General features: G+C 38.9%; 1 protein-coding gene across 7 annotated transcripts in view; it reads right to left on the bottom strand.

Moving 5' to 3' along the window:
- Hecw1 (HECT, C2 and WW domain containing E3 ubiquitin protein ligase 1) overlaps positions 1-27,108 on the bottom strand; it is a 282,149-nt gene that overhangs the window by 48,868 nt on the left and 206,173 nt on the right. For all 7 annotated transcript variants that reach the window (XM_028859893.2, XM_028859900.2, XM_028859887.2 and 4 more), the window contains 7 exons: positions 21,650-21,789; positions 18,958-19,079; positions 16,534-16,719; positions 12,462-12,596; positions 7,575-7,680; positions 5,200-5,296; positions 300-383 (listed from right to left, as the gene is read on the bottom strand). In XM_028859893.2, coding sequence (XP_028715726.1) covers positions 300-383; positions 5,200-5,296; positions 7,575-7,680; positions 12,462-12,596; positions 16,534-16,719; positions 18,958-19,079; positions 21,650-21,789 — 870 coding nt within the window. The remainder of the gene's footprint in view (positions 1-299; positions 384-5,199; positions 5,297-7,574; positions 7,681-12,461; positions 12,597-16,533; positions 16,720-18,957; positions 19,080-21,649; positions 21,790-27,108) is intronic.

The raw sequence follows: 27,108 nt of genomic DNA, 5'->3' as shown, positions 1-27,108 counted from the left end.
CATGAGAAAGTATGCACAGATTGAGTAAGAGCAGTTAGAATCCCCGCTTGCAAATTCTCTGGCTCTTCAAGCCTTTATGAACCTTACAACGAAGTCTCCATCAAGAACTCTACAGTCCCTGATGCTGCAGCTGTACATCTGGAGACAAGATGTAAGCACAGAAGCTCTACTTTTAAGATCTTCTACAAAAAACAGAAACTGATTCTCATCGTTTTTAGGGTGAGTCTAAACCCTTCTCCAACCTCTCCACCCATGCTGTACAGTAGCTTTTCAAGAAGATCTCAGGTCCAACCCCTTACCTCAGCAAAATGACTAGATCTGCATCACAGGACAATTTCTCAAGCCCATGATTACCCTCTGTCCGGATATAATGGATTTTCTCCCTAGAACCAAAGTTGAAAAGAAAATGGGAATTACCTGTCAACTCAAGAGCTAGGGAATAAATAATTTTAGATTTATTTTTTATCCCTTCTTGCAATGTGGCTAATGGCATTCTCCAACATCTGGTGCATTTCACAGTGCTCAAGGATCATCTGAATTCTCGGGATGCTTTGTAAGGGGTGGCTTTTCTGAGACTCTCACAGAGTCAGAAGTTGAGGAGCACAGCAAAGTCAGAGTCTGACTGAGATAGACAAGAACACAATAAGGCCATGGGGAGTTGGGAAAATACCTCTCAAGGTACACTGGAAGCCAAAAGAGGACAAAGTGGAGGCTGTCTCTTCAGAAATCTTGTGCCTGATATAAATGTATAATGTCACCCTGGGAACAGAGGGAGCCGAGGCTTTAGAATGACAAGGGCCTTCAGGCTTAGTCAAAGGTAGACTTGAGTCTATCTTTCTTTAGTTGCAGGTTAACCATTCTGATCTCCAACTCTAATCTGGAAAATAATTTCAAGTAAGCCTATAGGTAAGAAGTACTTATTTTGCTCAAATTGACTTTTCAATTTGCGTGCCTGACAACACCAACACCACTGCTCTCAGTCATTCTCTATATAAATGCTTTGAATGAATTTGTCCTTGCCTCTTGCAGTTAAACTTGGGGAAAATTTAAGGACTAATTCATTTTTAAATATTTAACTTCTTAATTTAAAATTTTATGTTGATATGAAATAAGGCACATGTGTAGTTAAAAACAGAAATACAGAGAAATCTTATATACCCTTCACTCAATTTACTCCAGTAAGGAATACGGTCAATGCAACATTGTTTTCTCTCTGACAGTGACTCCATAAATGTGGGCATTTTATTAAAGTTTTCAATTTTACTTCTTTTTTTGAGAATTTCATATATGAGTACTTATGTCATTTCCTCCACTCTCTCTCCCCCTCCAATGACTCCAGGAGTCTCCATTCCCTCTAAAATTGAAGACATTTTCTTTAACTATTACTGTAGAAAGGAGATTTTTAAAGGTAAGGGGTTTCTACTAAAATGTTACTGAACAGGGCATGCTTTGGGATCCAGCCTTGGTAAAGGTAAAGTACCACTGGAATAACTGCTATAAGCAAAACCTGGGGGGGTGTTCACAGTAGCTTTTCTAACCGGCGTTTGGAGAATAAATCAGGCTGTTTGCATACTTTTCAGGGAGTGACAGAAACCTGTCTCCTTAACTACCTACCTAAAAATACCTATAATACATGTAAGTAAGTCAGTGGATAAATATGATAAATATACATATAATTTAAATGGGATTTTTCTCATCTGGGCTGACAATGCTCCCTCAAGAGCCAAAGACCATCTAACAACCCCCTCCCAAACCAGGCATAGAAGTCCGTTTTTGAGTTGCTGGTCAGGATTGTCCAAGAGACTCCCCAAACATGCAATTGCTACTGCCCTTGGTTGTCCTGAAGAGGTAAAAGGTAAGCCCCAATTGCTAAAGACACCACATATACTTCAGAAATGGGAACCAGAGGGCCTTGAGGTAGATCTGACCTGAAAGTGTCCACCCTGAGGGCTAGCTTTCATGGTACCAGAAAGCACCATGAAAGCTTCCAAAGGAGGGAAGCAACCAACAGTCCTACTCAGTTATGAAGCCAAAGAACCACAAGGACCAGCTTGGCATGATAACCCTAAGGTCATGGGTCACTCATACCTTGGCAGTAACCATCAGCTGTATAATTGGATTTAAGATCTGCTCAACAAGATGGAAATCATGTGGGGACAATCAATGGGATGAAGAGGAAGCCCACAGAATGGGAAAGGATCTTTGACAGTTACATATCTTACAGAGGATCAATATTAGAATATATAAAGAACTTAAATAGTCAAAACACCAAATGACCCATTAAAAATGGGTCTGGGACATGAACAAAGAATTCTCAAAATAGGAAAGATATAGAATATGGGATAAAGATAAAGGATATAGGATATAGATAAAAATATAGGATAAAGGAAAAAGATAAAGAATATAGTATATAGAATAAAGATAAAGGATAAGGAATACCTCTAAAAAATGTTCACCATCCTAGCAATTAGGGAAATGAAAATCAAAACAACTTTGAGATTTCATCTTACCCTAGTCAGAATGGCACAGATCAAGAAAATAACTGACAATAAGTGATGGAGAGGCCAGAGGGAAAGGGGTACTCTTATTCACTGTTGGTGTATTGTAAACTGGTCCAGCCACTCTGGAAATCATGTGAAGAATTCACAGAAAGCTAAAAATGAATTCACCATATGACTCAGCTACACCATGCCTTGGTATATGCCCGAAGGGCTGGACATCCCACTTCTCAGGTACTTGTTCAATCATGTTCATTTCTGCTTATTCACAATAGTTAGAAAATGGAAACAGCCCAATATCATTTAGCTGATGAATAGATAATGGAAATGTGGTACTTATGCACTGTGGAAGACTATTCAGCTTCAAAGAAAAGTGGTTGGAACTAGAAACGATCATATTGAGTGAAGTAACCCAGAGCCAGGAAGACCAATATTGCATGTTCTCTCTCATTTGAGGCTTCAAGCACCAAATTTTTAGATGTGAGTACATATCCTGTAATAACTGCAGAAACCAAGAAAGTGAAAAGGGATCATTCCTGGGGTGGGAGTCAGCAACAGAGAGGGGAAAAACAGGGTACAAATGATCTGATGGGGGAAATGGGAAAGACAAGGAGGCTCTAATCAGGGAAGGGGAGGGGAATGAATACAGAAGGAAGGTAGAATAACAGTAAGATGTCTGAAAAAGTTATAAGGAAAAATACTACTAGCTACCTAAAACACCTATAATACACGTAAGTTGGTATATAAATATACATTTATGATTTTTTATTTCCACAAAACACAACTTTTAAAGTGAAAGCAAATATTGAAAGTTAAGCCATGAATCTAAATCTGCATTCTGACAAGAGCTCCATGTGATTCATTAACATTTGAACAGATTTGAAAAACACTAACCTAAAGGACACTACCCATGCTGTGGGATTTCCCCTATTTGTGCAGAAGGAAGACTGTGAGCTGTAGGAAGAGTTCGTCTTTCTGGAATGAACTTCTGTTTACAAACAGAATTTGTGTACTGTAAAGTGTGCCTGCCACTGTTAACTTTTACTATTAATGTTGACTGTGATCTAGTTTATCTTTTTATCTTGTGTTATTTATTAAGATGTTGTTGCCATATGCTTCACTCGTCATCCTATTCACTTAGTGAGACAGGAGATTATTTTTCTAAAATAACTCGACTCCCCACTTGTCTTCTAACAATGCCAACTGTGCAGAATGACAACGCCTGAATTGAGCCCTCTCAAACCTAGATAACAGAATTCTTGATAGAGAACACACAATTTTAATAGATAACTCTGAAATGCATATTTAGTTACTATGTACAAATACAATGATATTTGTGGTTGACTATTATTAGAAAGGTTGGCTAATTGCTACTGGGGCACAAAGACTCTTTGCCTGATCTCATATCCAAAAATTTTATATTATTATTATTACTATTATTTTTTGAGATTATAATTATATCACTTTCCTTTCCCTTGTCTTATTTCAAACCCTCTCATATGGCCCTCCTTGGTCTCTTTCAAATTCTTGTCCTCTTTTTTCAACTGATTGTCATCACATACATATATGACTGGAAACCTAGCTATCTGCTCAGGGTTCAGAAAGTCACAGATTTTGGAGGAGAATCTAAAGCTGTCACCTTATTACACCAGTATGATCCCTGATGCATTATAAATATTTGTCTTTATACCCACAGATAAGCATAGCCCTCACCTCTTATCAGAGCAACTTTTCTTTGCAGCAGGTAGAAACTATTACAAAAAATCACAACCAGTCAAAATGCAGACTTTTGAAGCCCAGTCCCAAATGATACATCTACAGCACAACTCTTTGCAACTAAGGCTCGAAGATCACTGCAGAAGAGCAGATGGAACAGGGAGTTTGCTGTCTCCTAGGAATGTCAGAAGCCACACCCACACAGTCTCACGAACGTAACTGCCTAAATATGAGCCGAACAGGGATGACGTCAGTGCCTCAACCTCAGACGAAGAACTACAGGTAACTAAGGAGTGCTGAGAGCCGGAGAAATAGTCTTCCCCAGGGAAGGGCACAGAAATTAGTTATACAATACTAAATCACCAGCCCTGAAGATACATGCAAGTAACATTATACAGGCCGAACAGGTTGTATTTATGAATATATATGTATATTTATATATGTATGTAACAGCAAATAATGAAAAAATAAGGTCATGAGTCTGAAAGAGAGCAAGGAGGGGTTTAGAGGGAGGGAAGGGAAGAGGGAAATGATGTAATTATATTATAACCTCAAAAATAAAAAATATTAAACATGACATATATACTAGGATTTAAGTAGTTAGCATATGCGTAGTACTTTGTGTTTGCTTAGTTTTGAAAGTTGTCACCTAATTGTTTTATCATTAGACAATTACATTTCCAAACTAAAAATAAATTAGATAGTGCTTTACATAAGTAATCTTTAATGAAAACTACTTTGTTCCCTTTTTGTTTTCTTCCAAATGAGTGGAAATAATTTTAGCACTATGTAACGAGATAGGGCTACCTTCTCTGATAAATTTTTGAGAACACTCGACCCTTCCTTTTCAGGACTCAACTTAAAACTCCCACGTAGGAATGGAAGGTGTCATAAGCTTCAATGGGTCCCTCTGCACAGTGTTGTTTTTCAACCCGGAATAAGACTGGAAGGATCAAGTGTTCTATGGATGGGCAGTGAACCCTACCTGAGTGTGTGGTTTCTTGCCAAGCTTGGCTGACGTTCTTGTAGCATTTCAAAAATGTTTGGCTGGCGAAGAAATGCCACAATCTTGTCATTATATGCTGAAACAGAAAAAAAAATGCAGAACAGTGGTTGAGGTAGATGATTATAAAATGCCCACTTGATCCTAGGGAATAATGTAGACATTTGAAATGTTCTTAAGGAAATGAAGCACTGCATAAAAATAGGACAAAACAGCATTATTATCTTCAAAGACAAGTAAAAGTAATCAAGGCTGAGCAGTAATGTGCAAATCACAGGGAGTGTTCAGGGCATTGTGTCATCCACGTTTAGATGGAAGATGGAGATCAGAACAGCTCTCCTGTGAGGCCTTCTGTATTTATTCTAGCTTTCGCCGTTCTTTTCCCAAGTTACTACGACAAAAGATCCTTTGTGGGTCCAAAGGAATCCTTTACTGAGTGTTTGACAATTGCTGACATGGCTATGTGTTGATTTTCCAGCCACAGGGATGAAAACACACATTATTCAGACTCTCTCACCTCAGTTTGCTTAATACAAGTGTTTTGAAATTAAATAGTTGAGGTTGGGAATGCTGACTGTGCAAGCTTTCCTCACACACCCACGGAAAGGGAGCCATAGATGAGAGAGCACACAGAGCAGCCATCTTAACCAGGTGTCAACCAAGGATTCCCACTGCTGCAATAGTGGCATGAATATGACAGAGGGTCATCAACCACTTTATAAAATTGGCTTAGGACCTGATCTTTGGAGGGAACTCTAGTCTGCTATTCTAAACCTGATGAAGAATATGGGGAGGTCATAGCAGGGGAGGTCATAATCCTGGGGGAGAACCTACCATTATTATGTTGATAAACGGGCACAGTATCAAGCTGCCTCTTTAACATTTCTTCTCTCTCTCTCTCTCTCTCTCTTTCTTTTTTTTCTTTTTCTTTTTTTTTTTTTTGAGACAGAGTTTCTCTGTATAGTTTTGGAGCCTGTCCCGGATCTCTCTCTGTAGACTAGGCTGGCCTCGAACTCCCAGAGATCTGCCTGCCTCTGCCTCCTGAGTGCTGGGATTAAAGGTGTGTGCTACCACCCAGCAACTAATATTTCTCTTTATACTCAGAGAGGAGTGCAGCTCCCACTGCTCATCAGAGAAACTTCTATTTTGCTGTGGATGGTGGTTAGCGCAGAGACTCATAACTGCTTGAGATGCAGAGAAGAGGCAACTGTGGAGCACTCGGCCCTTTGTAACATACTCCCTCCACTCAAGGATCATAATACATCTCAGAAAATGGGGCAGAAAGAGTCTAAGAGTCAGGACATTGGGGAAGACAGGACAAAACAATGTCTTCTGGATATGACAGGGCCATAGGACTTACAAACTCACAGAAGCTGTAGTTGCCTACACAAGACCCCAATAAAATCAAGCCAGTCAACATTCCAGCATGTATGGGGAGGGGCTCAGGAGGCCCCATCCATAACTGAAGAGCTATTAGCAGCTGATGGCTGGTAGGAGAGGGAGAGTCAAATTTTCAGTAGTGTATCCTCTGGTAGGTTGCATATTCTCCAGCTGATGGTCCCATATCCATGTGTATACAGGCAGCACTAATTGGACACAGAGGGTTAAACATGAGGAGGGATTGAGAGGAGTTGGAGCGGAGACTGGTAGGTAGATGATGTTCAAAACATGTTGTATACATGTATAAACTTCTTAAAGATAAATTAATCACTATATTAAAAATCAACACCTCCATGAGGCTGGGTGTAGTGGCAAAGGTCTATGCTGACATCAAAGACAGGGAGATCATGATGATTCAATGCCTGCCTGGGCTATAGAGGAAGTCCAGCCGTAGCAGCTTAGGCTATGCCACAAAAAATTAAAATATGAAGATATAGCTTCATGGTAGAGTATTTGCTTAGCATATATAATCTTCTACATTCAATCCTTAGTATAACAACAGTAAACAAACAAGCAAAACAAAGCAAAACTACTTATAGCAACAAGAAAATGAAATAATTGTTTCACTTAAATCCTGTATTTCTGGGTTTAATTGACTGAATAAAATGAAGAAGAAGGGGTATGCGGATCTAGAAGAGAGGACTGATGGAGATGAGGAGAAAGAGAGTCAAAAGTTGGGAAGTGTCATGAAAGAGGAGAGGCCAGGCATGCTGATGCACTGGATTGTCAGGCAAATCTTGTTTGTCTTAGGACAGCCTAGTCTACATAGTAAGTGCCAGGATAGCTAAATGTACACAGTAAAAACATGTCTCAAAAGAAAAAAAAGAGAGAGAAAGAAAGTGCAGGACTGTTAAAAAGGTTCACAGTAGGGACCTTTGTATTGGGTTGCTAGAGGCTCACTGACGGAGGATACATACCCAGTGGCAATGATTCATGTTGATGTTGGCTTCGGATAGCAGCTATTAGGCTGTGTCCTGGCCTGGCCAGCAAAGAGGCTCCTCTGTTTCTAGAGACTTCTGAGGCCTAATTGAAAATAAAAGTGGAAGATTGGAAATCTGTCATTAATTACAGATTTTCCTTTAAAACCATTTTTCTTTTCTGCCTGAAAAGTTAAAACATCTTGACATCTCCTAGATTCAGGAAATAAATTTTAAATCCTTAAAGTGATGAAAGCCAAGCAAGTACTAATCATTGAGTAAGGGGAATGTTGGGTATGTTATATTATGTTCTGTAAAAGTGATTGTGTCAAATGTCATGGATATTAATCAATGTACTGGCCAGAAACAGAGAAATTAATTCTCTATAAGCACGAGTAGAAACTTAGGTCTATGATTTTCTTTTCAGAGATTTGGCATTGAACTTCAACAGCAAACATGGGATGCACTTGCTCTTTAGGCAGTGTTGACTATTCTCAAATGGCCATCTTGGTTTAGCATCTATCATTCCAATCACTGCTCTGGTTTCTTTCTACATTGTATTTTGATTACCACAATTTTATACATATAAAATCTAAGCTTATATAAAAACTAAATTTATCCAAAGTTTTCAATTGTGTGAGAGAGAACTGGGATTTTAACTAATATTTGCCTATAATGTGTTTATTTATATCAAATCCCTACCAGACTTCATTCAATATCTTGGTTTTTGTTGGAAATTTGACAAAACCTCCTGTGAAAAATATCTTTGCTTAGCTTAATATCTATATGTATGATGATTAATTGAAACATAGGTCAATTTTGAAAATTAATAAATCCTCTAAGGTCTAAGACATGATAATGATTTTTCTATCATGAGTCCATATATATTTTGTTCCTTAAGACCTTAAAACCCAGAATTGTGGTGCATGGCCGTAATCCTAGATGTCTGGAAATGGAAGCAGGGGATAAGAAGCTGGAGGCTAGCCTAGTTCTTAACCTGTCCTGGTTACTGGGTGAGACTCTGTCTAAGAAACAAAATAAACAAACAGAAAAAAGAGACTAATTACAGATTTTACACTTTGGAATATGTATCAGGTATATCAGCTATAGTGTAATATTTGAAAAGTATGGTAAATAAACTTCAATATATTTAAGAATTTTAGAAAGAACTTAGTCAAGACACTTAAAAAGAGATTAAACATCTAGTCACAAAAGAACCACTTCCCCCACAAGATGTGGCATTTGCTAGAATAACTTTATGTCATAATTCCATACACTTTAGTGACATAAACAATATATCCCTGGTATACAGAGTGCTGCCAGTTCACTATCTGACCACAGCTCTCTTGGCTTCTCTTCTAGTCAGGCTGTGAATCCATCACTTTTCCCCCTTCTGGTCCTTCTTATTGCCTGTAGCTTACTTGAGAGACAAGGAGTTAGATTCTGTGCCACAATGGTGGACTTTTCACTTTGCACTCAATTTTTCTCAGCTGGTGTAGTTAGAAATCAGCCTTCAAAGCTGGTTCTGTAGCAGCACATGTTAATCTCAAGCAAAGGGACACAACTCAAAGCAGTGGAAGAACTTTCTAAAGAGGTTATGCAGTATTAGTTCCCATATTTTCTTCATCAAATAATAAACACGTAAAAACTTTTCTGAGACTGAAATGATATGGGCCTTTTCCTTGGAGAGAATTATTCCAGTTCACATTAATGTATTGTTTTATATATGCCAATGACAATTCTTCTTCTTTTTTTTTTTTGGTTTTTCGAGACAGGGTTTCTCTGTGTAGCTTTGCACCTTTTCCTGGAACTCACTTGGTAGTCCAGGCTGACCTCGAACTCACAGAGATCCGCCTGGCTCTGCCTCCCAAGTGCTGGGACTAAAGGCGTGCGCCACCACCGCCAGGCCCAATGACAGAATTCTTGAATATCATTTATGTGTGGATGAGTGACTTGCAGAAATTGTAGAAATAGATACACCTGAAATCTGAGCTTGAGAAAACTTGGTGACCTGAATTCAGGAGACCCCTTTTGTCTTATTCCAAATGAAGGTATTGTAACTTGGTGTGTTATGCTGAAATGAATAAGGCTTTTAAACATAAAAGGGCCCCCTCCTTATTCCTGGCTCCATGGTGAATTAGCTCTTGCAGGTATGCTTCAGAGAAAAATGGTGCTTACTTCTGAGCTCACATGCTTACTGGGAAAATAATCCCAGATTGAAAAGTTTAAGGAGCCAAATAAATTTCAGCCACTCCAAAGGCAGATGGCCGACACTGCATATGCCTTGGCCAAACTATAAGCAAACTAGAGCAATTAACACTTAGGCCCCGTAGGCTCTCCTGTAGAAATGCTAAGAGTTGGTACCGGGTGATTGCAGACTTGAGCTAGATGATGGAGTGGTTGGATGGAACTATTCCTCTACAGTTAAGGGACTGGGGGACTTAAGGGAAGAAGATATCAGGAGAGAAAAGGATGCTGAGATTTTAACGCTGAGCCAGAACTTAGCACAGACAACATGCTGGCAGTTGCACTAACATGGTTAGTTAGCACTAACACTCGAGGGAGAATCACGTGGATCTCCTCTCTCAGTCCCTAAACCGTGAGCTCCTGTGAGAGGAGACATGCACTTGTTTCCTTTAGAGGCTGAGTCTTTGTTTTTTCTAATGTGCCACCTTTGTGTCAGCCATGCTCTGCCTCCTAGCTTCTTTCTGTTGCATATCCTGATTTCTCCTGTGTCAAGGCAAAGCTACCAGAAGAGAAGGGATAAGGAGATAAATGGGTGGGGCTTGAAAATATGATCAATAGAGTCCACTGGGAGTAGATGAATTAGGAAACAGAAAGGTGGGTCGGTGCATGTGAACACCCTTTTATTACTATGGATAATCCTTCAGCTAATTTTTGGCTGATGAAAATGACAGCTCACCACTAATAATGGTATTAAATGAACTGCTTTGGAGCTATTCTGACTTATCAATATATTTTACAACAAGTAATGCAAGTGGTACCCTTGGTCACAATCTTTCTTTTAGAATAGAAAAGGTTCGAAAAAAAATTTGCTTATCTACTTATTTTTGTGTGTGCACATGGTGTGTGTGTGTGTGTGTGTGCGTGCGTGCGTGCGTGCGTGCGTGCGTGCGTGCGTGTGTGTGTGTGTGTGTGTGTGTGTGTGTGTCTAGGTGCATGTGTGTGTACATAGGCACATGCCACAGCACACATATGGCAATCAGAGGACAATTCTCCTGAGTCAGTTCTCTCTTACCACTTTGTGGGATCAAACTCAGTTATCAGACCTGAGGCCAAGTGATTCATCTCTTGATAAATCCATCTTATTGGCCTGCAAACATTTTTAATATTTACATTTTCAGATAATTACTTGCAATTGTGAGAGATCTATATCTTTAGTAAATTTGTCTGTAGGACCCAGTTTTCTTACTACATTCAGTTATTCTATATTAATACAGACCTGGCCTCAATGTATTAAAAACATTGGGTATTTTAAGAAACTAAAATGGAATAGTTCAAGTTGATACAGAACTTTGAATTTATCCTCTAGAATCTCAAGGCAATACAAACTTTACCCTTTGAAGTGTTGTTAAAGTACCACTAGGGAGGGATGCTGTACACAGTGAGTTAGGAAGCTGGGATATTGCTTTCTGTAGTCTGAGAATATGTCTGAATTTTAATGGTCTTGACATCTGCATAAAGTTTGAAGATATATAACACTCTTCTTCATGTAACTACACACTCATTTTATGTGTAGGAAAAAAGAAAGATGTAACATGCCTTCAGCAGTTTCCTAAAACTGTAACATCCAAGAAGTTTCACAAAAGACAAGTTCATTTTGTGACACTGGCATTAAGCCATGAGTTCCCTAGGGAGGAAACAATTTTATCTCTCAGAGCCCATGAGACCCTTTTCCCAAGAAAGCAGCCAATGGCTGTTCTTCTAAATCAACATTCTGGAGTGGTGGCTGTTAGGTGGGCTGCTATCTCTCCAGTTTCTCGTTAGATGCCTATAGAAGGTCTACCCGGAGTGAAGTTCTGTAGAATAGACAGGTAGAGAGATCCTTCTTGTAGAGCTGTTCTCATGGTTTACCTCACTGTAATTCACTTCCCTAAGTTTCCACAGGAAATGGATCTCAGGGCCACATCTTCTGAGATCCTGGTGTTTCTATGAAAAGAGGCCTCAGATCCTTACAACTGTCAGTCAGGAACGAAAGGAGGATTCCCTATAACACTGTTCAGAATGGATTGGAAATAGAAAAGAGCAATGCTTTGATTCTTGGCTTGAGAAAAGGAGAAAGGAGCCGGTATGGGATACAGGGTCTAGTTTAGAAAGGTAATGAGTATGGTCCTTCAAAAAGGCAGCAGCCTTTCATTGTTCAGCAGGAAGTAATCATAAGTGGTAAAAGAAGATAAAGCCAGGGAAGAGGCTATAGGATGGGGCAGAGTACTAATCTTAGGGCCTGGTTTCCTCTTGCTTTTTTCCTTTTCTTTGCCCTCTCAATTCTTAGTTCATGATTGTATTGAAGTTCTCTCCAGGGCATTATGCAAAGGTAAAATTCTAAGTCAGTCATATACTGAATATCAGAATTTTGCCCTTTTAGTAGCATTTTCAGGTAACTGGTTGGCAATAAGATTCTTTATATATGTTAATGGTGATTTGGACAAAGGAAGAAACAGAAGGGGGCAGTCTGAGACATATCTAGGTAACTACATAGGTGCCCCACAATGACCACTCATTTTTCCATTGCAAAAATATGCATATGCCTTCATCTCTCATGGGACAGACAACCCTAGATCATGAAAACTAAGAAATTAAACTTTTTTCTGGCCCCAGAGAAGAGCAAAGACTTGGGAACAATGATTCAGGGCATAGGGAACATACCTCTCCAGCACTGTAACTCCGGAGCCTCTGGAGGTGCTGTCGATGGGTCAGATGACTGGGAAGGCGGCCATTCTGAAGAGGGATTCGGGGATCAATGAAAGTGGTGGCTCGACTGTTGTGGTCCACAAAGAAAGACTGCAGGTGGACAATGAGATAATGCAGTGAGAGATGGGAGCTGATACGCTAAAGCTCTTAGAAGACTCATTTTCTTAGTTTTGTTTCCTATGGCTGTGATAAAATACTTGGACAGAAGCAATTTAAGGGAGAAAGGGTTTATCCTGGCTGACGATTAGAGGATATGGTTGATCATGATGGGGAAGTCAAGTAGGAGCTTGAAGCGGCTGGTCATACTGCATCCACAACCAGGAACCAGAAAGCAAATGAATTCATGCTGCTCCTCAGCTCCCCAGCTCCATCCATGTAGTTCAGGATCTCAGCAGTGAATAGTGTCATACCAGGGGGTGGTTCTTCCCACCTCAATGAATGTAATCAAGAAAATCCTGCACAGGCATGTCCAAAGACCATCTCTCAGGTGCTTCTGGATTCTGTCAAGATGACAATTAACACTGGCCATCATAGTCATCATACTTACTTTTGACCCTTTCTCTTCTATATCATTTCAGGTCTACCCAACACTCATCTAATTAGATGAAGAAAAAGACATGGGCATTCAACAGTAGTTAAATGAAGAGAATAACCAAAATCTCCAATGATCACAGTTTTAAAGATGTACCTACAAAAATAGTTTTGAGTTTTCACCTAGATTTTTCTTTTTCCCATGGCCATATACAAACAACTACGTGTTCTCTACACAGTAGAAGCTATACTTTCATAAGAAATTTTCATAAGAAAATTTCAAATTTTGTGAGCATTTCTCCAAGTCATTAAAAATCATGTAACACAAAATTTAATAAGCACATGGTATTTGATGGCTGTATAATAAGTCAGTCACCTTCATTGCTAGATGTTTTCACTTCACTCTTGAAATCATGAACCAATATATATTCTTGCACATACATCTTTGAGGCATGTCTGATTACTGCCTGTGTTCTATGTTAAAAGTTATTTTTAAATTTAAAGTTATATATTGTAAAAGAGAAAGTTAATCATTTACAAGAAAATTTTTAGTACTATTGGACAATCTTATAACATTTTGTTATAAGCATTCTACTTATAACAAAATATAATTTTGGGGAAGACATACTAGAATAAGATGACTTCAGTCAATTCTAGTTTTTGATATTATTAGCTGTCATATGGTAGAAGTAAAGTATTTTGTATTTAATTATTAGATACAATTTTAAATAAGCATTTTCTTTTTTGTTTTTGGTTTTTCAAGGCAGGGTTTCTCTGTGTACCTTTGGTGCCTTTCCTGGAGCTTACTAGGCCAGGCTTGTGGTGATATTTTATTTGTGCTGAAATGTGGTGATATTTTATTTGTGCTTTGATAAATAAAGCTTGCCTGGAGATCAAGGGGAAAAGGCCAGCCATTTTAAGTAAACAAAGTCAGGCAGCACATGCCCTTAATCCGGTCACTTAGCAGGCAGGGTCTCTGTGTGTTTAAGGCCACACTAGGGAACAGAGCCAAGCATGGTGACACACGCCTTTAATCCCAGTACCAACCATAGAGACCTGGAGGTCTGTAAAGACAGTGACAAGGAAGTGAGGTAGCTGGGCTAAGAGCCAAGGAGAAGGCAGTAAAGCAAGGCATGTAAAGGCATGGGTAGACAGGAAGTAGACAGCTTTGCATTTGCATTTGGAAGCTGCAGAGCTGGTGAGGTAAGGCTGGCTGGTGGCTTTCATCTCTGTATTTGGCTCTGTGCTTTTTATTTAATAAAACCATTTAGAAATTTGTCTACATAGGCTAGCCTCAAGCTTACAGAGATCCACCTACCTCTGCCTCCTGAGTGCTGGGATTAAAGGCATGCACCACCATCGCCCAACTTTAAATAAGCCTTTTGAAGAGCCCTATGAAAAGTCAAATAAAAAGTTTTCCTGTAGACTCTTTTTGTAGCTAAGAGCCTGTTTTTTTTTTTTACTACTTTTTTCTTTTTCTTTTTTCTTTCTTTTTCTTTTCTTTTTTTTTAACTAATTTTTCAATCTCATTGCTAGTTACAGATTTTTAAACTACTTATTCCACCTTGGTTTTTGTATGTTACATGCATCTAGAAATTCATCCATTTATTTTAGATTTTCCATTTTAGTGGCATATAGGTTTTTAGAGTATATACTTACGATTTTTATGAGTTTCATTGGCATCTGTTAAGCACACTTTCTTTTGGGCAATTTGGCTAAGGGTTTGTCAGTTTTGTTTATTTTTTCCAGGAATTTACTCTTCCTTCCATTGCTTCTTTGTAATTTCTTGTTTGTTTTTAATTTCTGCCCTGGTTTTAATTATTTTTTTCTGGTCCCCTGCTTTGGGGCTTGGTTTATTCTTGGTTTTCTAATTTCTAATTTTCTAATTTCTGAATTTCTTTTTTTTTTTTTGTTTTGGTTTTTTTGAGACAGGGTTTCTCTGTGTAGCTTTGTGCCTTTCCTTCTCGCTCTGTAGACCAGGCTGGCCTTGAACTCACAGAGATTCACCTGCCTCTGCCTCCCAAGTGCTGGGATTAAAGGCGTGCGCCACCACTGCCCGGCTTAATTTCTGAATTTCTTAGTGTCTGCTGTAATGCTTCCTTGATAATTTCTGGTTCTGTTAAACTGGGTCTTCTCTTTCTTCTGGTTAGTTGGGTCCAGAGTCTGTCCATCTTGTTTATCTTCTCAAAGGACCATTTCTCATATTCATTGATTCTTTATCCTGTTTTCTTTGTTTCTTTTTCATTAATATGTGCTCTGATTTTTATTAGTTTTTATAGTTGACTGTGTTTGGGTCTGGTTTGTTCTTGTTTTTCTACTTTTTTTTTAGTTGTATCATTAAGTTGTTTATTTGTGCTCTTTCTGACTTTTTAATGTAGGCATGTAGAGCTATAAATTTCCCTCACAGGACTGCTTTCATTGTATTCCAAAGGTTTTGTTGTGTTTTGTTTTGCTACTGAGTTGCTTTGTCGAGCCTTAATTGGAGAGGAGGTGCCTAGTCTTACTGCAACTTGATATGCATGGTGGTGGGCAGGGAGATATGAGGCTGGAGAGGTAGCTGAGAGTTCTTTGTCTGGATCTATGGAAGGATTAGGAGGACTAGGAGGTATTGTCTTGTCGGAGTAGGTGTGGCCTTGTTGGGGAAAGTGTGTCAATGGGGGTGGGCTTTGAGGTTTCAAAAGCCCATGCCAAACCCAGTGTCTCTCTCAGATCAAGATGTAACTCTTAGCTACTTCTTCCAGCACTTTCCTGCCTGCCTGCCTCCATGCTTCCTGCTGCAATGCTCCCCACTATGATGATAATAGACTAAGACCCTAAAAGTGTAAACAAGCCATCAATTAAATGCTTCCCTTTATATGAGTTGCCTTGGTCATGGTGTCTTCACAGCGGTAGAACAGTGAAAAGGACAGAAGTATTAGGAAGTGTGGCCTTGTTGGAGGAGGTGTGTTATTGGGGGTCGGCTTTGAGGTTTCAAAAGACTTATGCAATTCCCAGTGTTTATCTATTTCAGGATGTGAACTTGCAACTTCTGCTTCAGCACCATGCTCCCATATTTCCTGCCATGATAATCCTGGGCTCTAATCCTCTGAAACCATAAGGCCCATATTAAACACCTTCTTTTTATAAGTTGTCTTGGTCATAGTAAAGTAACTAAGACATAGGCCATTGAACAAAAGTACTTAGTGGAAAATTTAAAGATGTAAAGTGGATAGCATTCCTCAACCAAGCAGTATGTTATTCCCTTAGACAGCAATGGCACAATTTGGCTTCTCGAAGGAAGAAGCTAAGAAGCTAAATATCTCATAATGCAGTATTCATGCACGTGGAATGCGTAAGAAACCGGATGTGGACAGTCACTACCTTCTTTCTTCCCTGGGGCCAATACTACATCTCTGAGAGACATAAGCTCCCTTCTCCATAATCTTTCATTTTCTTTCACATCTGCATTGGTAAACCAGAGCATTTGGTGAAAGCCCCACATGTTGATTATTCTCACCTTTCCCTGATGATCAGTTTTGATCTCCCAACCCCGAGGCAGTTCCAGTCTTGTGTCTGCAAACATGTTGATGAAATTCACCAGGTCCCGGTTATGTTGGTAGCGTTCAAAATTGCGAGCATCTCTTCGGACTTTCAAAATCATGTGCTTCAAGCAAGTGCTACTTGTAAATACCCGGTAGGCACTCTGAGAAGGTTTGGGGAAAATGAAGGAAGAAGATATGAAATTAGGAAACACAGAGTAAACACACTGATTACTTTCACATGATATAATAGTCCAACTTGGTGGTGATTTGTGTGAGCTAAAAATTGAGACTTTAGAAGCTGACATAGTGTTCAATGTGGAAATGTGCATTCAAAACTCATGGACATATTTGGCAGGGCAATTCTACCTGACCTTCAGAGATCTTCTCCCTAATGTCAGCCACACTTGGGTCTCTGAGCATCACTCTTCTCCTCCCCATTTTCTTCTCTGACTACAGAGCTATGCTTTTGATCCTCTGATCTATTTAACACATGATAGTAATTGATCATAATTAAAGTTGGTCTTCAGAAGCCTATTCCAGTGAATCTCACGTAACATCTTCAGGTGAGGGAATGAGAAGAAAAGAAGGCTGTTTTAGGAGTTCCTAAGTTAGTCAAATTATAATTTTATATTACATAGGTACTTTGCAGTACTCACAGCAGAAGTCTCATTCCCCTCAGTATATCTCTGAGACTGCTAAAAAGTCACCAAGCTATCTAGATGGTATTGGGAAGGACACATGAGTACCCACATGTGCCCATGTGCACATGTATTGTGATAAAAGAACACTGGAGGAGGCTAGGAAGGTTAGCTCAGTGGCTTCCACAGCCCCAAGGCCCACAGGAAGCCCAGTGTATAGTGCAGAGACTTGGGTATCTTGCGTACTTGTTACCCTTTATGATTCTCCACTACCTCACCAGGGATTCCCTCTAACTAAACATACTTATTTCCTCTTTTCCCAGCCACAGCCTTTATCATTGCATCAAAATACTGCACCAGCCTCAAAGAGTCCCTACTAAGTCCAATCCCCAAAATAGAAACCACTCAGAATTTCTTGAGTCTTCATCTGTTAGTCACCAGTTGGCCATAGGAGATCCAAACACCACTGATGGATTTCTCAAACAATCTTTCTGAGCTAAGTCATTTCTCCCATTCTCCCAGCACCTTATTGAGTTTGGGATTTGATCATCTTTTACTTGATTGGTTGAATCAGCTTTTAGTTTGGGACCTCTCAGCACTTCTCTGAGATTCTTCCAGAGGAACACTTCATCAAACGACCCGGTCATGGAGCTGGTGCCTGAGAGCACCAGCAGCTCTTGTTGCCAGCTGAATGGGACAGACACCTTTGGGGTTTGCTAGGCTGCTGAGTTTTCAGCATTTCTCCCATGTCTGCCGGCCACAGTGGGGCCACACTGTCATCTTGCCCTCCATCCTTCCTAACACACTGCTTCTCTGCTTGGGATTCTTTCCATTCCCTTTCAACTTGAAGGACTCAAGTCAGCCTTCGCCTTCTGCCTTAGTTTCCTAGGCACGTTCTTTCTGTCAGTTTGGGCTTTCTCCTGTCTTATTAGACTGATTGTCTAACACATGTGTATACACAAAACAGATATTTACTGATGTTTAGGTGTCTCCCTAACCTGTTTCTGTGATTCCAGTCTCTAGATCTGTGCCTAAATTACAAAAAAAAAGTTTGTGAAATAGAAGAATTAACAAATATCATATTATACCGTTGCTTTATGGAAAATGCCTCGAAAAATTCAATGAAAAAAGCATATATGTAAGACCAAATCATAGTTATTATCAATATATTTTTAAGGTATATAAAAAACTAATCTAGTTATTATCGACGACAAAGTCGTCTAAATATTTTTAATGAAGATGATTTTATAAAATGGTTAAGGGTAAAGAGTTATTTGGACACTTTATACTTTTGTTTTTTAAAAAGATTTAAGATGGATAAAAACAACATGTATTTGTTTCAAAGGAATTTTCACTGATATGATGCTGATGAAAGCTTTAGAAAGGCAAGAGAGTTTCTGAATCCTCCCTTCTTTACTGAGAGACTTGCATGGGAAAGAAAGGTCTGAGTTGCACACACACACACACAGAGAGAGAGAGAGAGAGAGAGAGAGAGAGAGAGAGAGAGAGAGAGGAAACCATGCATTTGAAAGAGAGAAAGAAAGGACATATGGGAAGGTTTGGAGGAAAGAAAGGGAAAGGGGAAATGATGTAATTATGTTATAATCCCCCCAAAAAGAAGAAATAATTAAAAATTCCTTCTTCTTTCCTAAGCTCACAGAGTAAAATTCCAGCCCCCTTGTTTTATTAAATGACTACATAAAGCTTGTTTTGGGTTTTCAGGAAGCCAGTGCATCCCATCTTTGCTTTTTGAGCACTCACGTAGTTGGCGTGCAGCACGGTGAAGAACTCTGGATTGGTGATGAACTTGACTGCTGGGGACTGTAGCAGCAAGGTAATTTTTTGTGAGTTGACTGGAGAAAGTGATCCTTCTCGCCTCAGATCTGGAAAGAATGAAGCAAAACAATGGAATATGTTGGGTGGAAAGTTCTTCCACATTGAGTACATCTCTTCTGATGGCAGAACACAGACCCCCACAACACACTCTTGAGTTTTCATAGTGACATGACCAGGTCAAGAATGTCAAGTGTCCCTTGTCCAAAATGCTTGACACCAAAAATGCATCAGATTTTTTTTCAAATTCTAGAACATGTGCATATACATAATGAGGTATTTTAGAGATGAGACACATGCCCGAACATGAAATTTATGTACCTTTCATCTATACCTTATTTACATAGTCCAGAGGTAATTAATTTTACACAAACTTTTTGAGGCAGTCTCACAATATAGTGCAGCCTAATTCCAAACTCATGGTCTTGTTTCTACCTCCTTAGTGTTGGGATTAAAGTCATCATAACTGGTTTATACAACATTTAAATTTTTTTTCATGAACTGTATTTTCCTTTTGTGGTGTCATGTTGGCATACTAAATATTGGGATATTTTTTCAAGCATTTCTAATTTTGAGGTTTTGTTTTATTTTTGGAGACAGAATTTCTCTGTGTAACAGTCCTGGCTGTCCTGGAACTTGCTTGCAGACCAGGCTGGACTCAAACTCATGGAGATAATTTTGAGTTTTTAAAAGTCAGGTATCATTATTTCTTAGTAAGGTTCTTGTCTAGCTTCCGCTAGGTTCAAGTCCTTTCACATCTCCTTCCTTTGTCTCTTTTTCTTGTTTTGTTACAAGTGTTGCCTGTAATTAAGACAGTTCCAGAAGGGGCCATGGCTCCCCCTCCTAGCAATACTCCTCTGCAGTAGGACTTGCAAGCTCCTTCCTGGTTGAACTGGGCCTGGCCTTATGCTTTGTTCCATCCAGGACCACAAGGCAGAAGCAGCATGTCAGTCCTGAGACAGGGACCCAACACTTGTGTTTCGGCTTCTCTTCTATCCTCATGCCCACTAAGGAAACAAGCCAGAGGGACAAGCTTCCAAACTGAGGCCATCTCAGACAAGTCACCGCACAGTTACCAGCGAGTGACATGTATGAGCACAGCACCATCCTGAGCAGCCTGCCAGCTTTACTCAGCTGAGAGTGCTCAACCTGCAGATCTGAGGGGTAAATGAGTTGTGAGTTTATCCACTAAAACTGAGGCTTTTATTACACAGTAAATTACATGTGATCCAATACCAAATCTAGAAATAATCCTAGCTACCTTTTCCCATCCTGTTTCTAACTACTTGGTTGTTGTACCTTGTGTCTCTCAGAAGACTGAACAAAGAAATTAGTAACAGAGAAGCCTAAACTGGGTTTGTTACTACGTCTGATAGAGAAAGCAGAATGGAGACAATTAAAATTTTTGATTGAAATGTGTAAGTGCATTTAAGAAGAAAGGAGCCAGCAGGTAGGGGTTGGCCAACAAAAAGATGTCTCTCAGTTTTGGCATCGTTATTACAGTCTTGAGTTTACTGCAGCTGTGTTTGTCTGCAGAAGGCCTGCTCAGAATTGGACCCATTGCACAATTCATCATAGATGGGGGAGGGTCCCAAGGCTAGGCATGGAGACATGAGGGTAGCTAACATTGGGGGAAGGCGGTTTCATGTTAGTTCCTCTACTTGTCTAGCCACTGCTAACTTGTCTTGTTCTAGTACATAACCTCTCACCCACTGCCAGCTAAGAAACTTTAACTATTGAACTCAGTGGGCCATACACATATAACACGTAGGATGGGGGACTATTATAAAGAAGGATTCTGGCAAGACAGAGGCAAGGGGGAGATGGGAGCAGGAAATTTAGGCTAAAATGACTAAAATTCATTATATAAATGTGTGAAACTATCAAACATTTTAAAAAATTAAAAAATAAATCAAATAAACAAGTCCAATATCTATGTTGCCACAAATCACTGAGACCTACCAGAATGAGAATTAACATATCTACTTGTCTAGACTGTCTTTGGGCTTTTTTGGCAAATCTGTCATCATTTAACCTAATCCAAAGAGAAAGTGGCTTACTGGGATTTCACTGTGGTAACCATATATGTTGTTTTGGGTACAAAGAGTGGAAGCCAGTCTCATGCTTTTTAAATATCATTATTGGCATTCCAATCAGGTTAGATTTAAAGAAATTAAAAAAAAACAGGAAAATAAGGCTTGATACATGGTAAAAACAATATGCTCTTGGATTTGTGAACAAGAAGGCTACCAGAATACCTCTTTGTGCCCAGATTCCTCCTTGGTAGAACTGAATTTTATCCTAAATGCACAAGACTCATTAGAAATGGATTGTGAACATTTATCACATTTTATTTATAAGTGGAAATCCTCAGGACATAAGCAGATACATTACCTAACAACACAGGAGTCTATATCTTCTAACATTCCTAGTGGGAAGCTTTGCTGTCTCCCTTACTCATGTCTCTATTTCCTCTATCTTCTTTAATATTTTGTTGCTGTCTTATCTGGGGATCATGTGGCTATCCCATGAGGCAGGGTAAGTTAGTCTGAAAACATGCATACTTCCATCACAGCCATTCCATGCCACCTCCAGTGTTCTGAGTCCCCTCCTCCAATACCTAAGCTTGACTGGGAAGATTCGGCTTCTGAGTCACTTCCTCCACCTCCACCTCCTCCATCCGGTATTTGCTCACAGCTTTGGTTGCCAGAATCTTCATCAGGTCTCTCTGTTGCAATGGTTCTTTGAATGTTTTGATACCTATACATTAGAAAATGGAAAGACAAGAGTTAACTTGTGTTTGCTAATGCTCTGAATAATGCAATTGGAAAAGTCTGTAAGCAATTGTATTGAAATCAGAAATGTCTATAACTCCAATAAGATAACCAGAACAATTAATAAGACAACTATTGCCACATTGTTTGACTAGGTAGCTGGACAAGAGGGTTGTGGATAGGGGAGGGGAGATATTGGTTAGATCTGAAAATGTAGTTTTGAAATCCCATAATTCCTCCAAGTTATGACAAAATGTGGCTTATATGAGTCTTGTGTTCAGGAAGAAGATAGGGAGAGGTGTACAGAGTTGGAGGAAGGAGAGCAAATAACCAAGTTTGCAGGTGTAATTCAAGATGAGGTGAGGAGTGCATCGAGTCCTGTATAGGTTCATTCTTCCACAGCAGGCTTCTGAAGGAGACAGTACCCTATTTTTCCCCTGACTTTAAGGAGCAAAGTTTCTCCACCATGGTTTCCAAGCTGCTTACAAGAGGATCTGTTAACTTACATTCACTGAAGAAAATTGAAACCTGTGCTTCTAAGAGATACTGTTCTGTGTATCTAGGTTTGAGATTCATCGGTCTGTAGGATTGTTACATTTTATCTTATCATCCATCAATCACTTCTGATAACCTGTGAGAAACCACTCTTGCCAGGGGCAGTGACTGTGAGACATCTATTGAGAAAGTGTGGAATTCATGCAGTGATCAGAGCATTATGATGTGCTTGTTTCTCACCTCTCTGTGGTGGGGAGCTTATGGGGAGGTAAAAGATGACCCACTGTGATCTTGCTGGAACATGGGGAATGAAGCTGGGAGAACAGAAGCCGCCAATCTCTGACTTTAACTGGGGTCAGAGCATTGCCAAAGACTGCAAAAGTCGCTATTGGACAATTACCTAATGGATATGGCATTCATAATTTTCTCCAATGGCTAAACAATCTTTTTAGAGCCATATGTTCTCCCACTCTCCTTTTAAGATGTAGAATCAAAGTCTTCTCCTCTCAGGGGACTGAATATAGCATAGGTGACAGTTTGTGATGGAACCCAGAAAGCCTGTGGAAGCCCAGATCACAGCAGCCACAGACTCAGCAAGCCTCCCTTTTTATCTCATCAGGAATGATCTTTAATGTCCTCCTGCACTTGTTTTGTTTGGATCTAAAAATATATAAAAGGCTCATGGAAATCTGTAATAAAGTCAGCTGAAATATACAATTTTTAATTACATATGCATGCATGCAAATATAATTATACAAAATAGAAAAACCTTCCCAAACCGAACCATGCCAGTCCAAATAAACAAAAAAACAATAATAAAAACTGCAGAACAAAAATTTCATGTGGGAATTAGTTACAATTCTTCAAGAAAAGGTTATGATAAAAAGTTGATCCTCTCAGAAGTGAAATGTATGTCATCCCCAAATGCCAGAAATATGAAAATATCTCCTAAATCAACCAAAACAGACCAGACAATGAGACAGAAGTAAAACTATTTTGGGCATAGTAAAATCTATAAAGCCATATTGTTAAAAAACATTAGGCATCAATAAAAAAATATCCAAACTGTTTATTTCCTGCTGGTATTTTGGCAATAGAATCACAAAGGAATACTCTAATATAAGATAATCTTAATATTTAAAATGGCCTTGCTCTTCAAATAAAAAATCATGATAAAACAATAAGCAAATATTCAATAACATGAGAAGTTACATGTACTAAATTATAGCCATTCAGAATATTTACAGGGATCTGGGCTGGAGAGATGGCTCAGTGGTTAAGAGCACTGACTGTTCTTCCAGAATATTTACAGGGATCTAAATGTTAGTCTGAAAACATGGCAGTGATATAAAGCCCTTATCATAAAAAATAAATATAAAATTATATTGTCATTATGTCATACTATGTAAGAATCATGACATATATATTGAAATAAAAATTGGATAAATTTCTTTAGAAGTTTAAACTTTGGGGTAATATGAATGTAGTTTTTTTCTATTTAAATTGAATTCTCCCTTAACATTAATAATTAATCATTTAAGAATTAATTAATTTTTAATTAATAAAATTAATTAAAAATAAGTTTTAGTTGATATTTAAAATGAAAATGCATGATTTTTTTTTGCTTCTCATATATATGTATATGTGCATGTGTGCATGTGTGTATGAAAGTAGAGTTAATTAATGCTAGACAGTCTCCAACTTTAGGAATTAACTCAGAAATAACCTTGTATTGAGTTCTAGGCAATTTTTGGTAATACAACTTTTGACTGCATTTCTCAGGGCATGTCTTTTGATCTTCACATTCATGTAGTGGACAGTCAAGGAAGACTCCGCCTCACAATGCTAACACATATTTCCATTTTTCAGTGAGATAGTGATCCTTGTAGATTTTTCTAAGTAAATGGGAGTTATCAAAAAAATTACCTAGGCATGATGACAAGTGAGTATACTTTTAGTATACTTTTTGGGGCTGCCTACTTCCAAATCAGAGAAGCCTTTAAATACTTTAAAATAATGGGAAAGACAAGTGTCTAAAAACATGAACTTCTATAAACAGGCTTTTCCACAAGAAACTAGCACTTTCTCATTGCAAAACTACTTTTTCTTTATCTGTTCAAATTCAAATGCAGTTCTCCATTCAGCATGGTCCCTGGCTGTCTCTCCCAGTGTGTGCAGCTCCATGGAAGGGCTCCTGTCTGCTGCAGATAGATTTGGACTGAATTTTGTTTAGTACAATCTGATCATCACAAATGTATACTGATTTTTATGTTTATTTTGTTTTTTTAATACATTGCTTTGTTGGTTTGATTTCCTGTGCTTTGCTTATTATTTTGTGTTCAAACAGCACCTCTTGCACATGTAGCTTGATGACACTTTTGGTTAGCTAAGCAATTTCAGCATATTGCTTCAAATGCTCTTTCTCTCTGTAAAATGACTTACAACAGAGAAAGGCTGTATGCATTTATGTCTAATAAAACTAGGTCATGGTAATTCCTTGCAATATGCTTTGTTCCTGTGGGAATAATTGCAGAGAAATATGCTGTGGCTGAAAATCCTTTATGGTTCTTATTCATGACTTAGACATTCAGGTACTGATGGAAAAATGGAAGGCAAATGTCTTCTAAATACTCAAGTGATAAAAGAATGCTCTGGTGACATTCATCTAAAGTATACTCAGAATTCATTTTAATTAATCAATTAAGTGTGTGTGTGTGTGAGTGTGAGACTGTGAATGTGTGCACAGGTGTTTAGTACCCAGAGGTTGACATCAGGTGGTGTTCCTTGATGACTCTCTTTGTTTTGAGACAGGATTTCTCAAGGAAGCTGGAACTCACTAATTCATTTGGACTATCTGTCCAACAAACCTAGTAACCTACTGATTTGGGCTCCCCTGATCTGGGATTACATGAGTATGTGCCACATCTAGGTTTTATATGTATTCTGTAGATCTCATATAGTCATCTGGACTCAGGTCCTGGTGATTACACAGTAAGCACTTTAATGACGGAGCTATCTCCCCAGTTACTTTTATTTATTTATTTATTTATTCATTCATTCATTCATTTATTATTCATTCATTCATTCATTCATCTGGAAGATTTATTTTCTTAGTTTCACGTGTGTATATGTGTGTGTCTGTGTGTATATTTGTGTGAGTGTATGTCACATGTGTACAGGTGCCCACCAAAGCCATAGAGGGTGTCAGATTCCTCAAAGCTGGAGTTATACATGATTGTGAGCCACTGGACATAGGTACTAGGAAACAAACTTGGGTTCTCTAGAAGAGCAAGAAGTACTTCTAATCATCAGGATATCTTCCCAGTTCCTTGCTTTTATTTATAATTAGCCTACAAAGTATCAAGCTTCCTTATGATATCCCCATGCATTCTTTTCTGTAGTTGACTTAACCAACCCTAACTTTCCCTCATCTCTCTGCACCCATTTTTAATTAAATTTTTCCACTTCAAGTATTACCCCTTCAACTTTCATATCACATGTGCTCTATGTATTTTTAACAGGTTAAAAAGCTTACTTAATAGGCAGATACAGTTAAGTCTTAAAGGCTTTGTTATCAATAAATATACTCAACCTAGGTTTCTAGCCTTTTCAGTCTCCCCCAACTTTTTCTTTAACTTAGCACTTGAAAAATAAACAAGACAGGATGTAGATGCAATTTCAAATGAAGTTGGCCTGATGCGTGCACTTCTTCTTCTTCTTCTTTTTTTTTTTGGTTTTTTGAGACAGGGTTTCTCTGCATAGCTTTGCGCCTTTTCTGGAGCTCACTTGGTAGCCCAGGCTGGCCTCGAACTCACAGAGATCCGCCTGCCTCTGCCTCCCGAGTGCTGGGATTAACGGCGTGCGCCACCACCGCCCAGCAACTTGCACTTCTAATAACAAAAAATATCCTGAAGCCATTGCTCACTCTGTCTTCAAAGAATCAAAAAATAGAGATGTTGCTGGCCTGAAGCATGAGGGACACAGCACCCATGGTTGCAACCGAAACCCAAATAGTATCTGTGAAAGTTCAAGAGTGAAGGCATAGTTTCCAATCAAAATGATTCTGGAAGAATTTCTATTTCTTATAAGGTCTTGATATGTTGTTCAAGCTGGCCTTGAGATCCTCCCACCTTAGCATCTCAAATAGCTGGAATTACACAAGTGAGCCACCATAGGCCATTTCAGAAATATTATAAGCATTTATTTTTCAGGGATAAAGACTTTTGAAGAACTACTGTTTATGGGTGCACAATGATGATGAGAAGAGGGAGAACTCTACAGTGATGGCGTGAAGTGATTATGAGAAGAGGGACAACTCTACAGTGATGGTGTTCAGTGATTATGAGAAGAGGGACAATTCTACAGTGATGAGTGTACAATGATGATAGACAAGGGCAAAGTCTACAGTGATGGGTGTACAGTGATGATAGACAAGGGCAAAGTCTACAGTGAATGGTGTACAATGAGAGACAAGGGCAAAGTCTACAGTGATGGGTGTACAGTGATGATAGACAAGGACAAAGTCTACAGTGATGGGTGTACAGTGATGATAGACAAGGGCAAAGTCTACAGTGATGGGTGTACAGTGATGATAGACAAGGACAAAGTCTACAGTGATGGGTGTACAGTGATGATAGACAAGGACAAAGTCTACAGTGATTTATGAGGCAATTTTTCTATATTCGTGATTTTTATTTTTGTGGAAACTTTCCTTGGAATGTTAACTACTTTGAGTTCTGTATCTTTGAGGAAATCTTATGATGAAAACTAGTCTTCCAAAAATGTGCTCACTGATGTAATTTTACATGTA

Source organism: Peromyscus leucopus, chromosome 5, assembly GCF_004664715.2.
Source record: "Peromyscus leucopus breed LL Stock chromosome 5, UCI_PerLeu_2.1, whole genome shotgun sequence".
NCBI lineage: Eukaryota > Metazoa > Chordata > Mammalia > Rodentia > Cricetidae > Peromyscus > Peromyscus leucopus.
Note: the sequence above shows the minus strand (reverse complement) of the source record. Positions and strands in the feature narration are given on the sequence as shown.